The sequence below is a fragment of the Lottia gigantea genome (assembly GCF_000327385.1).
Source record: "Lottia gigantea unplaced genomic scaffold LOTGIsca_26, whole genome shotgun sequence".
NCBI classification, from domain to species: Eukaryota; Metazoa; Mollusca; class Gastropoda; family Lottiidae; genus Lottia; species Lottia gigantea.
Genome location: NW_008708797.1, coordinates 1065689 through 1080368, shown reverse-complemented (window position 1 = coordinate 1080368; position 14680 = coordinate 1065689). Strand labels below are relative to the sequence as shown.

General features: G+C 29.6%; 2 protein-coding genes across 2 annotated transcripts; both read left to right on the top strand.

The window, feature by feature from the left end:
* Window positions 1–364: 364 nt before the first annotated feature.
* LOTGIDRAFT_160774 (hypothetical protein) lies at window positions 365–10160 on the top strand (the record flags this gene model as incomplete). The annotated part of the gene is made up of 16 exons (XM_009055969.1): window positions 365–412; window positions 1706–1867; window positions 2150–2254; window positions 2733–2909; window positions 3164–3340; window positions 3753–3842; window positions 4080–4250; window positions 4721–4938; window positions 5113–5245; window positions 5410–5511; window positions 6796–6954; window positions 7953–8143; window positions 8459–8519; window positions 8836–9020; window positions 9541–9571; window positions 9951–10160. The coding sequence occupies 16 exons, from the start codon at window positions 365–367 to the stop codon at window positions 10158–10160; spliced, it is 2220 nt and encodes a 739-aa protein (XP_009054217.1).
* A 593-nt stretch (window positions 10161–10753) lies between these two features.
* Window positions 10754–12950, top strand: LOTGIDRAFT_117397 (hypothetical protein; the record flags this gene model as incomplete). The annotated part of the gene is made up of 4 exons (XM_009055968.1): window positions 10754–10875; window positions 11556–11661; window positions 11895–12059; window positions 12750–12950. Coding segments are annotated over 4 exons (594 nt in total), but the record flags the coding sequence as incomplete, so codon positions are not given.
* Between the last annotated feature and the right edge of the window lie 1730 nt (window positions 12951–14680).

Below are 14680 nucleotides of genomic sequence, written 5' to 3'. Positions count from 1 at the left end.
GAAAAGTAATCTACAAACGCATATTAAAGGAAAACATCTTAAAATCAAACACAAATGTCCTGCTTGTAATAAAGAATTTGCATTTCAAAGTAGTTTAAATCACCATATTAAACTAGTTCATTTTAAATAAGAGTAGAAAATAGTACCTAGCACTTGTGACTATCGGCTATAACTTCATGAAATTCTGATACTAGAAAAAAGCTTGAGTTGGTTGTTCCTATTTAGGTAGTTTGATTAAGATCTCAGCCAGTCCCCAAAAATCTAACTGTTCATAGATACCTAAGGCACTGGTTGTTTCTTTGTTTGATTGATTGAGCATGATCGTTTATTTAAAGATATATACCCTCTCTCATAATTATCTAACATGAAGGTACATGTTACAATATGTATCTTAGATACAGTATGTTTATTGGTATGTATCATTGTCATATATTGTCATAACTTGTATTTTCAATTTAACGAAACATTTCACTTTCTTTCATTGTAGGAAATGAGTGTTAATAGTTTTAGTGAAGTTTCTAGTCGTGGGTTTGTTTGTAAACTATGTCAAAAGGTTTTCAGCCAGAAATCCAATTTGAATACTCATATTAAAGGCAAACATTTAAAAATCAAATACCCTTGTCCAATTTGTTGTAAAGAGTTCACATTTCAAAGTAATATGACAAATCATTTGAAACAGTGTAGAGTGAACTATGTAAATTATTAGCCAAGTTAAAAAACTTTGTAATTTGTATAGTTGAACAACTATAATTTTGCACTTAGGGATTCAATGCAAAACATACAAATGACCAGTCAACTTTAATTGTTGGTACAGAATAAATAGTTATTGAACTGTACAACATAGTTCTTTCCATTACTACCACCATTTAAAGTGGATTACTCGTGTTTATGTTTTGAATTGTGAATTTTCAAATATATCTTTGCTGAACTATACTTATGAATACATAACACTTACTTTATTGTTGTATACATAGCATCAACATCATGGACATTATGTACATTTCAGAACCTGTTATTTAAGAATTTGACTTTATCTCAAAATAGTAGGATTTTAGATAATTAATAATTACTTTCTTCAGGTATTTGTAGTCAGACACTGTCTATTTGTCTTTTTTTTCCTTTTTTTCTCCTTTTTTTGTAAATCAGAACTGTATTTTCCTCAGTTTGTGTAAGATGTTAGTTTCTTTGAAAATAAAAGATAATAAGAATTAATCTTATAACATAAGAGATTTATCTGTATCACACCTTTACTAATACATAGATATATCTTTGATCATTGCCATTACCTTTTATTAAACCTGTATTAACTTGTGGCAGCTGTTACTTTATTACAATAATAAAACTAACATGATCACAAACCTGTCTGTGAAATGGCATTGTGACATTTATCTGCACAATGTCAAGCTACCTTGACTGCTATAGCGACCTTTCTTGCATCAAGGAATGTAGCACTTTGGCCGTTTTTGCTGAGCCTGTAAATGTGCTCTTTTTCTGTACAATCCAATGAAATTGGTACATTGACAAACTTCCATGATACAAGACTATTACAGTCAAGGTATTAGTACGAGGTTCGTGATAGTTTGACATTGTGAAGTTGTGTGACATTAGACTGAGGGAATATACTATTATACCATGATTGAATGGTTATGAACATGTTTCAAAAACGCTTACCATTTTGTTACTTTTGTTTTCTTTATATTTGTAGGGTCATGGTAATTTTGTCGGTTTCCCATGTACCATTTGTGGTTACGTATTTACCCAGAAAGGAAATTTAACTAAACATATGCAGGGCAAACATTTAAATGTTCGATTTTCTTGCCCAATATGTATGAAACAATTCACAGAAAAGGGCAATATGAAAAAACATGTCAAGTACTCTCATAAATTGAACTTGTCTTGATTTATCTTTTCTAAACAAGCATGGATGATTGCTCACATTCCAGTTAAGTAGTAATGTGATATTTTATATTAAGATGAAAATATTTGTACTCAAAAATAGTTTCATGAATTAAATTTGATAGTTATCAACCATTTTGATCTAACCTGAAAAATAAATTTTTCAAAAAAAATAAGCTGTTAACCAAGTCATATTGAGGAAAAGACTTGACATTCCTTCTGTAATGAAAAGTTTTCATTCTTGTCATTATAGGGTCTAGGCCAGGTTAGAGATGGTGGTTTCCCTTGTAAGATCTGTGGACATGTATTCAGTCAAAAAGGCAATCTGAAGAAACATGTTGAAGGCAAACATTTAAAAGTAAAACATTTCTGTCCTATTTGTAATAGGTCATTCACTGAAAAGGGCTCTATGAAGAAACATATTAAACATATCCATCCCAACATAATGATGCAAGAATACAAATCTTGAAATATGGCATGACCTATGCTTTTGAACTATTTCATTGAATATTTCCTCTCTACATCTATGTTTAATTTGAAACTTAAATACTTTGTTATAAACCAATATTTTGAATTCTTAAAAAGTTGAAAAATATTATATACTCACATGCGAGATCAGCTTTGATTGAATTTAGGTTCAGTTATTCTTCCTGGTTTTGTTCAGTGTAGGCTTATTAGATGCTAATTGTTGACTTCTTAACTGTATAATTCATGTACATTATAAGAATTTTTCTTCACCTGTACTTTTATTACTGTCTCTCTTTTAAAATAAAATGTGTTGAACAAATATGAATGTTTTATTTCTATTTATAATTTTGGACAATTTTGTGTTGTAGGGTGTGGTAAATGCAGGCCCTGAAGGTTTCCAATGCTCCTACTGTGAGAAAAAGTTTAACTATATTGGAAATTTAAACAAGCATATCAAGTCAATGCATCTGAAGCTTAGATTTAATTGTCCATTATGTGAGAAAACATTCTCAGAGAAAGGCTCTGTCAAGAAACATATTCGAGTTGTACATAATCATATAGTGGAGTCCTATAAACAAAAACATACTTAACAATTCACTTACTTTATCAAGTATAATATACCACTTACATTAACACTTTTATCAAAAAATAACAGAAATATATTTATATTTGTATATTCTTAATTTCCTTCATAAATACACCAGGTCCAACTTGATAAACCTTCTAAACTGTTTAGGAATTATGTGTGAAACACTGAATAAAGTTCCATCTATCATATTCCTTATTTATTTATTTGTAGGCGAAGGAAGTGAGAGGACACATTTGTCCTGTTTGTTTCAAACAATATGAATCCAGGTCCAATGTAGAAAGACATTTCAGAAGTAAACATATGAACATGTTTTCTGTTTGTCCAATATGTCAAAAGAAATATACAGATAAAAGTAATCTGACACGTCACATGAAGAATGCTCATCATGTAACTAAAGAATAAAACTGATGTAATGGTTGGAATGGTGTTAAAAATTCATTGAGTCAAATCTCTTCATGCTCTATAAAGTTGGCCATTTTACTGAAAGTTTCAACTTAATGTACATTAAATATGTTGTTAATGTTCTGAGGTTCCTGGTTGCATTATGTACTTAATCAGTTCAAATTATACATAACTTTCCAGTTGTACAATATGTCCTTCCAAATAGAACTGCTGGTTAAATGACACTATGACTTCAACTTAATAACACACCATGTCGATATTGTGGACCTTCTTGTAAACTTGAGAACAACCTTCACAGGTCGTTGAAAAATGTCCAAATTGGCAAAAAAACAACTCTGCCTTCCATCAAGGTTTATGGATAATGGGAGGCTAATGACATTGTGATTATATTTTGTAGGTTCAAGGGCAACAAGAAGACATATTTAGATGTTCAAAATGTGGGAAAGGATTTGCCAATAAATCCAACTTATCTAGACATATTAAAGGTGTACATCTAAACATCAAACGTTTCTGTCCAGCTTGTCATCAACAATTTACTGATGTTGGAAATATGAAAAAACATTTTGACAGAGTTCATAGATTATGTTGAAAGATGCCCTAGTCCTTGAATGCCAAACAATAACAAATCCTACTAAAAACAAATTTATAGTAACACAAATATCATGAATTTATTTGGAGAGACTGTGTAGAAAAACTAAACTTTTATTTAAAATATCTTTTGTAGGTTGCTTATTGGATAGGTGAAGATGGGTTATATCGATGTTCAGAGTGTTTCAAGTCTTTTAACCATAAATGTAGTTTAAAACGTCATTTTGAAGGCTCACATCTCAATATTCGACATACATGTCCTATTTGTTTGAAGTCTTTCTCTGATAGAGGAAATTTAGCCAAACATGTCAAACTCAAACATTATAAAAAAGAATAAGAAAATACAAAGTTTGAGTATTGTAAATGGTTAAATCCAAAAAATACAATTTTGATTTCCTATTGCCGTTGATTGATTGGATTTAAGGTAATGGAGCCTAAACATAAGTATAGAGTTGAAATCGTTGAACAGTACATGTATAAGTCAATGATTTTTGTTAACAATCATAACTAGACTGAAGATTGTATTAATGTGATAAGTCAATGATAACAGGGTTGGAATATTTGAGAGAAAAAAAAGGCTATTTAGAATTTTATTTGCACAGTTTTTTCCATCACCTAGTTCTTATCTTTAAAGAAAGTCTTCATTAATTCTGTCTTCTCTTGAATTATTATTCGAGAGGGAAGAAATGTACGTAAATGTATACACAATATTTAAAAAGATTAAATCATGCATAATATGACAAAATTGAATCTGAATTTTTCACTGTATATTTTTAGGCTACAGCTGATGCAGATTCATTATTTCAATGTCAGCTATGTGGTAAACTATTGAGTTGTCAGTTTAGTTTAAATAGACATGTTCGATGTACACATCTAGGATACAAACATAAGTGTCCTGTAGATAATTGTGGACAACAGTGGACCGATAAACGTGGCTTGCAACGGCACATGATAAAACAACATCCTAACTATCCTGCCTGGAAATCCCGGAAAAGGTGAAAAAAAAAACATGTCTATCTCCATACACAATTTGACTATATTTGTTTATAAACAATTAAAATACTGTCACAAAATCGTATTTTTAATACTTTGTTTGAAGTTGAGCACCTTGATTTTTAACCGTTATTTGAAATTGACATCATTGTACCTGATAATCTGATCATCATTAGTGACATCATTGTACCTGATAATCTGATCATCAGTGGTGACATCATTGTACCTGATAATCTGGTTGTCAGTGGTGACATCATTGTACCTGATAATCTGGTTGTCAGTGGTGACATCATTTTACCTGGTAATCTGGTTGTCAATGGTGACGTCCACCTTCAGTGGTAACAGCAAATCTAGTGTCACAATCTTACTTCACCCATCACCCAGTGATATATGATATTATTTGATAAAATTATTATTTAGTGTACAAATAGAAATGATATTTTATTATTGCTATATATATATATATATTGTAGGATGTGTTTCCACAACAGTTCACATGTTCAGTTTGTGGTAAAAATTTCCATTCTAAGTCTAATTTAACCAGACATTACAGAGGAGTTCATCTCAATTTTAAAGTCAGTTGTCCACTTTGTAATCAAACTTATACTGAGAGACACAATCTTAGGAAACATATAGCTCGACAGCATCCAGAAGCACTTCAAAATTAAATTAATCCTATTTATAATGCTGTGTTTATAATTGTGTGCTCACTATTTTATAAGGCTCTTTCAAGGGTCCTCATATCTGTTATTTTGGTATTTGATTATTGTTCTCAAATTGAACATGATGTTTCTGTTGTCAGTCAGTTGAATTTGCATTAAAATTTGAACACAAAATAATGTAAAGTAAATTGAGTTTGCAACACAAAATAATGTAAAGTAAATTGAGTTTGCAACACAAAATAATGTAAAGTAAATTGAGTTTGCAATGTTTTGTTGTGGATATTATCTCTAGTTTTGGTAGTTTTGTATTGTATATATATATACTGACTTTTGCAGAGTTATGTGTTTTATACTTCATCTTTTAAATGCTGTATACCAGTATATCACTCCTAGGGTGATGGTATGTTATATAGTTGTATTTAAGAAATTTATTGTAATGTTGAATAAAATTGTTATAATTTTTATGTATATTTTTTATATTGGGAAGTATTACTTTCAAAACATTACTTTCTTGATAGTTAAGTTTGTCAGCTGACCTTTTCATTCGTGTGACATGGTCTTTTAGTATTACAAGCATTAGATAATGAATAGTACATTGACAAGAACAATTGAAAAGCAAAGCAGTTTTATTGTTATGACCAAGTATGATGAAATGCACAATATTCAGGATTAAATGAAAATGAACATCCATGACAAAAGCCTGTATATGTACATTGTATTTTATGATGCTATTGGAAAGTAAAATAATACATACTTATGACACGTACATAAGGCATACTCAAGTCAATACTATAGTATTAAAGATTACACATTTGAAACAAATAGCCAGACACATGTATCTCAACACATATTATAGACTATAAGATATCACGAGCCATACACATGTATCCTAAAAGATACAATAGTTTTACAAGCATACTAAAACATCAATTGAAACTTATGCAAGCTGTACACGTGTATCTTAACATCTAATAGTATCATGAGCCATTCACATGTATCCTAAAACATCCAATGGTATCATGAGCCATAAACATGTGTTTTATGATTTTGATGTTTAGGGATACTTGTGTAGTATCGAATCATGTGGCTTGAAATACATGGTTTACAATACTATTGGACTGTGCAATGGTATAATTTTTTGCTGTACAAAATCTTGTTTTCTTAAATTTGATCATACGCTGTACATTTATTTTGTAGGTTAAACTACAAGATGATTTAAGTTGTTTGGTTTGTGGGAAAGTTTTTACCTATAGATCAAATTTAAGAAGACATTTTAAGACTTATCATCTTCAGTTTCGCTTTCATTGTCCAGTTTGTAAGAAAGCTTATCTTAAAAAATGTGATGTTAGAACCCATGTAAGGCACCAACATCCAGGGGTAAATGCGGATTTGATTTAGGTAGGCAAGATTTTGGTTGTCTTAAGGTCAAATTTTTTGTTTGTTACAAGTTGTCTAAAGATTATTACAAATGGATTGATTACTCTGAGGTGTTTATCTGTTGGATCATAGAAATTTATTAATACAGATCTGCAATATCTTATCAAAGATGTACATGTGCAGTACTAAAATATTTGAAAGTAAGAAGTTTCCACATCCTTAAAAACAAAATTGATTGAAATCTTGCAGTTGAAATTTACTGTTGCATAAAGATTTTGCTAATGAAAAAAATATCTGTTTTACTCTTGTTGCTTGTATATTACAAGTTATACATGTGTCTAATTATTTTCAAATATATTTTGTAGGAATCTAACAATGGTGTTTTTGACTGTCCAGAGTGTGGGAAAAAGTTCACATATAAATCTAACCTTAATCGACACATCCGAGGATCACATCTTGCTATTAAACACTCTTGTCCTGTTTGTTATAGTTCATATGCTTATGTTTCTGACATGAAAAATCATGTTCGAAGAAAACATCCTGAATTGTTCATGAACAGAAACCCAAATAACTATTAGAACTAGCATGACATTTGGATTATGTAATATATTTGTTTGGTAATTGTGAAAAGCAATGAAAAGTGTGAAATATCTATGCATGAAAAGTATGTACCGGTATTTCTTTGAAAGGTTCATTAACATAGTAATTATAAAGATTGATATGTGAATAATATTATTATAATAATAATGAAATATAATAAAAATGATCTTCCCTATCAAAAGTTTATGAAAGATAATGGTTAGGAAGATCATTCAGTCCAAAACAGCTCATTGGTTTGTCTTTACTGACTTTGAGAGTAGTGCTATTTAGTTGCTAGCAAGAAACACAAACATTTGTTTACAGTATATTTATATATATATATTACAATTGATACTGGAATGATAAATAAATTAATGTTTCTTCAATATATTTTGTAGGGTTATAATGATGAATTTGGTTGCCAAGTTTGTGGGAAAATGTTTGTTTGTAAATCCAGTTTAACGAGACATATCAGAGGATCTCATTTAAATGTTAAACACTGTTGTCCTATTTGTCATCAAGTTTATGTTTATCAATCAGATATGAAAAGTCATATGAAAAGAAAACATTTTCAAAATCTTGCCAGAAAGTGATTTCTAGATACGTGTTGTATATCGATTGATTTGAACGTGTGTCATTTTACATTGCATGTATTAATTCTTAAAGGGAGAGTTGATGTTTGGAAGAATTTAGTGCTAGTTTAACCTTTAATCAGAACCCGATAATAATATGACATAAGATGACATAATCAACCTGCTTGTTCAAAGAGCAAAGCATGGGGAGTAACTTATGCTTAATTTTATATTCAAAAAAACAATTTTACACACTTTAAATAAAAATACAACTCAATTAATAAGCATTATGTACTGTACAAAATTCAACATCAATTTCTTTGTATTTGTAGGCTGTTTTACCAGAAATATTTCCCTGTCCAGAATGTGATAAGATTTATGATTTTAAGTCCAGTATGTCCAGACACTTTCAATCTCAACATTTAAAACTGCGCTTTGATTGCCCATTCTGTAAGGGTACATTCACAGAAAGAGGAAATCTTCTCAAACATGTTCGAAAATTCCACAAAAATCAAACCTAGATCAAAAATATTGTGAGTAGAGTCTCTTATTAGAAAATATTGTGTCTTTTTTTCTTTTAAGTACACACTAATGCAAAGTAAGGCCCCTAGCCCCGTTTAAACCTTGTAGAAAAGTTCAAAATTAAACTGAAAATTTGAAATAAAACTGCTTTTAGTCTTTAAATTAATTTATTACTGTATTTTTGTAGGTTGGTGGTAATTTATCTTGTCCAGAATGTGGTAGAATCTTCAAACAACGTTATAATTTGAATCGACACATTCAAGGCACACACCTCAAAATCCGAGTACAATGTCCATACTGTCCTTGTAATTACACTGAAAAGGGAAATTTAATGAAACATATTAAAATAGTTCACAGAAAGTTAGATACAACGTAATGATTTAAATTGAAGTAGGATACTATTCTAAACAAATTAGCTCAATATTTCAGATCAGAGTAAGCAAATAAAACAATAATTACTTTAATTTTTAATATTATGAAACTACACAGATAAATGTTTATATGCTATTGTCTAATGTATATCTGTATAGCGGATGTCAGTACGTATGGCAGTGTTTTGGTTACTGTTACAAAGTAGTTAACAGTAGGTCGAGACTTAACTTGAAACCTACCCCTGATTTTGATATTCTTTTATGTTTAACCATCAAACTAAAGAATTGATTCAATAGAGCGCTTGATCTTCACCGCATCTTTGTAACTGATCCAAATAGAAATATTGATGATGACTTGCATCAATAGATTCCTTATAAATGGAAATGGGGGTGGAAGAGTGGGTAACAAATATTTCAACAAAACGAAATGATGAATGTGCTAAAACGATGGTTCAAAACTTTTTAAAACATATTTCTCTAATTTTAGTCTTGTAAATTAATTTATTACTATCATTTTGTAGGTTGGTGGTAATTTATCTTGTCCAGAATGTGGTAGAATCTTCAAACAACGTTATAATTTGAAACGACACATTCAAAGCACTCATTTAAAAATCCGAGTACAATGTCCATACTGTCAACGTAGTTATAGTGAAAAGGGGTCACTGATGAAACATATAAAACTCACACATAGATAGGATATTTGTATATTCGATATCAAAATCTGAAAAATTAGAAGTCATTAAGAATATACTTCCATGCTCTGCAAATTCCAGTGTTAGAATACAAAAACTTTCTGAAAATACAAATTTAATGTTGTGCTTTCATTCTATGACTATCTGTTATTCGATATTTCTTTTCATGGTATATAATAATTTCATTGTGGATTTGATCATTCTCTCATTAAATTTGTGTTATTTTTACTATTTTATAGGTTGGTTTATGTAAAAGTGGTTCTTATGGTTGTGCTATCTGTCACAAAGTCTTCTCCTCAAAGTCTAATTTATTACGTCATATACGAGGCACTCATACTAACCAATCTTTTAAATGTCCCTTCTGTTCCCATCAGGCTAGATACAAAGGAAATTTACAAATTCACATCAGAACTCAACATCCAAATTATTCAAATTTATGTTCAAACTAAGTAAGGTATGTTAAGAAATCACATAATCAGATACAGATACAAAATTTGTAATCACATAAGCAAGATTCAAGCCAGACAGGATACAAGCTGACAAGTTGTAACTGGCAAAATACACATAAACATATGACGATCATAAACAAGATACATGCCAGTAAAGCATGTAAACTGGATAAATACCAGGAAATCATATGAACCGAAAATCACATTAATATGAACATGTATAACAGGATTCATAATGTTTATAAACAAGATAAAAAGTAGGAAATCTCATTAATAAAGAGGTAAAAACTAGGATTTCATATTAACAGGATATAAACATAAACACAAAGATGCAAACTATCACATAATCAGGATATAAAGTAGGTATTCACGTAAATAGGATATATTCTACAAGATTACAAAAATGGTTATAAAATCACATAAACAGGTGCAAACTAGGAAATCACATTAACAGATACAATTTACTGAAATGCATGTGTAATTTTGGATTGAAGAATATGTTTCAAATGAGATTTTACTTGATCTAAATTTAAAATCCCCTACTCAAATCTTTATTTCTTCTATTTTAGGTGTATTTTAGAAGTAAGCAAGCATTTGAGTGTTATGCCTGTGGAAAGGGCTTCAGTCTAAAAGGAAATCTTAAGAAGCATATTGCAGGCAAACATTTAGATTTGAAATTATTTTGTCCAGTTTGTAACAAATCATTTAATTTTCAGTCAAATTTAATCAAACATATGCAAACAATACATAAAATATATAAATTTCAGTAATTCAGAGTTTCTTGTCTATTTCTGTTTAAACCTTTTCTAGAAATAAGGTTAATTCTTATTCAATTCATTAATAAATGTGAGAGTGAAATTGTAGAAATTATGAAAATGCTTCATTACATTTACCATTAAATACAATGGCGGTAGAGGGGTGGGAGATGAGAGGCATTAGGGCCCCTAAAAAAAATGATTTGAACCCAAATTGTATTCTTCAAATTTAACAAGTATAATAAAATATGATTTTTATATATTTTTGTCCTAAATATGTGTCCTAGGGGAGAACCCCGAAAGGCGCTCCATGGGAGGCTTGCCACTATGCACTTCAACATACCTGCCACATTTTAAACTCAACCTTGAAAGTTTTCCCTTGTCAGGCCAGTCTGCCTTCTATTTGTACCCAAAGTTTCGCAAAGGCTCACGTCCCTACATAGACATGTAATAAAATCTGTAAATCTATATTGACTTTCTAAACACACCAGCCTGTAATATATCACAGTTTCATTGTTATGTAATAATCTACTTGGTTTATATTTGTATCTAATTATATTGAAAGTTGTGTTTGTTATATATTGTAGATTGGTGAAGTCTATTCTTGTACGTTTTGTGAGAAATGTTTCAGAGTCAAAAGTAACTGGAAAAAACATATCAAAACACAACATCTGAATATAAGAGTTAAATGTCAGTTTTGTGGACAACTTTTTACTGAAGAATATGTTAAAAAACACATTAAAAGAGTCCATGCAAAAGAATATTTATGAAAATGTTATCCAAGTTTTTAATTATGCAAACAGAAGACAAAATAATAACAAATATTTTCATAATTATGTTAATATTGATAACTACACTTACGCATACAATAATAATTTTAAAAAGTAATCAGGGTATTAAAAGCTAAGAATATTTCTCAAGAATCAGTTGAAAAAGTTGGTTATAAAATAAACTTTATTTTCAATGTTATATATTTTAGGTATCTTCTATAGAAGGTTATTATTGTAGATATTGTGGGAAATGTTTTCGTGAAAATGGTAATAGATTAAAGCATATCAAAACCCAACATCTTAATATCAGGGTTAACTGTCCATATTGTAATAAAAGATTCACAGAGGAATATGTTAAAAAACACATCAAACGAGTTCATATAAGATGATAAAATGAAGAAAAAAAACCACACAATAATATCACTTCATTAAAAAAAAAAAGTAATTTACCCTCTAAGACATCTTCACAATGTCAAGCTATTAGTAATTCGTCTGTAAATGCAGCGATTTGATGCAGAGGTTTCGATAGAAAATCTGTGATCACAAAGCCATAATGTTTACAGCCTTTGTTGAGGATTCTGATAAGCTGTATTTGTGGCTGTACAATCCAATCCAATCAAATCACTGCTTTCCACGATACAAGAATAGTGGCCATATCAGTCAAGGTATAAGAAAGAAACGCTTGACATCGTGAAGATATTATACTGCATAATTTATAACTATGTCATTTTGTACTACCATAATAATTAACCTAGTTAGAATTTCTAATGTCTATTAAGTTTTGCACGGAAATCCATTGATGTTTATTAAGATATCTATATTGTTGGATTGAAAGTTTCACAGTTGAAAACTAATTGATACTGTTGTTGTTATATGAGATTAAACTTAATCAGGGTAGGCTACTAGTAATACAGTGTAGCCAAAAACATTGAGATGCGTGATGCATTCCAATTAAATGAAATCCTAAATGTGTTTCAGTATGTATTTAACTTATGTAAAGTTTTATATCATTTCATCACACAATGTAGTCCATATAAATAATATGTTTACTGTTTTATTTGTAGATTATTAAAACTGGTACATTTGAATGTGAATTTTGTGGCAAAGGTTTTACTTTAAAAGGCAATCTAAAGAAACATGTAGTAGGCAAACATTTAAATGTTAAATCTCAATGTTCAATATGTTTTAAAATGTTTGCTTATCAAGCAAGTCTTATCCATCATATGAAGCAGGTCCATCCTAAAGGCACTGATTTTAGATTTTGACCAATGATATGGACCATCATATCGAGGGCTCACTGCCAGAATTTGCTATATCTTAAAATTTATTTTGAGACAATGCTGGTAGTGGGTCTTCGATGTATCTAGTTGAATCGATGCATTTTGATTGAATATTTTTGTTTTTTTATTACGGTCAAGTCAAACCTTTTGAAAAAGTTTTAATTTTCAATCTGTATTGGCATTTATTCTCTGCATTTTTCTCAATTTATGTAAAATGTCTAGAATTCTGTAATTGTGTTATCTCTGTTACTGTAAATATATCTGTAAAGTAACACTTGCAGAAATGTCTGTTTGGTTATAATAAATATTATATTTTTCATGGTTGTTCTTCCTTATCTTGAGACTTTTTAAAATTTTGCAAAATGTTAAGATTACAGATGCCTGGAAAGGGACACCTAAAAGTTGCTATAACTAGTACAGCTATAACATCAAAATTTAATTCAATCAAATTAAGACCAAATTTATCACATAGTCTGTTAAAGACAAAATTATTGTTAACATCTTCTACATCATGGGCAATCCCTTTTATATTTGGATAGAATAAAGTAATTAAAACTTTATAAGTCAGACTTATATTCTATACATTAGAAACTACCTACCTCAAAATAAAGTGCACATGTTTAGTTTTGAATCATACAAAAATATTCTTCTCAACTCTAATTTTACTAGTAATGAATTATATATTATATAGAATATGAAGGAACAAGAATTCTGTTAGCTAATTTATTTTTTCTTATTTTGTAGTGGAGTAATTTTTCCGGGAGTATGGCGAAACTAGAATGTGAATTTTGTGGAAAACAGTTTAACTATAAGAGTAACTTAACTAAACATATTAAAGGACAACACATGAAAATTCGAAGTCATTGTCCTATTTGTGGCAAAAGTTTTTTACAAAAGGGATATCTTAAAATACACATCAGAGATCAGCACAAACTTCCATAGTTGAAATAATGTAATTGTAATATCAATGATTAGATAAATTTTAACTATGTCTGCTCTTATATAAATAAGTACTTTTACATGTTTCACATTAACATTTACAAAATTCATTGTAAGAAAAACAAATCAGAAATCAAATATAATGTAATATGTGAGTATGACTTCTAAGAATTCTATTGAGTGATATTGATAATAAATAACTATAAATACTAAAATACAGCAGTAAAGATCAATTCTGGCATTGAATAAACTTGTTCACAAACAATTCTTATTGCCTTGAATGTTTGCCAAAATTGTCAAATTCCATGGATGCTCATGTTAACACTTACGTGCAATTTCATATATATATATATATACAGACAGTATAATTGTTGTTAATTTCTGTTCTCTGTATATTGTAGGATGCCATTGTTGACATGAATACCAGAGAAAAGAAAATACCATGTCCTGTTTGTTACAAGGTTTTTTCTTCAAAAGGAAATTTAAGACAACATATGGAAGGAAAACATTTTAATCTTCGCTTTTCATGTACATTCTGTTCTCGGACATTTACACAGAAAAGTTCTTTAAAACTTCATATGCGAACAATTCACAAACTGGCACTATAATATAATATTGTATCATGAATGATATGATAAATAGAATCATACATGATGTTTTAGTTTAGTACCTGTAGTGTACAAGGTGTTTTGTTGGCTGTAGGTGGAATTTTAGAAAAATGATTATGTAATTTTTGGTTTCGGCTGAAACGCATTCAAAATCATTTTCTAGTAAAA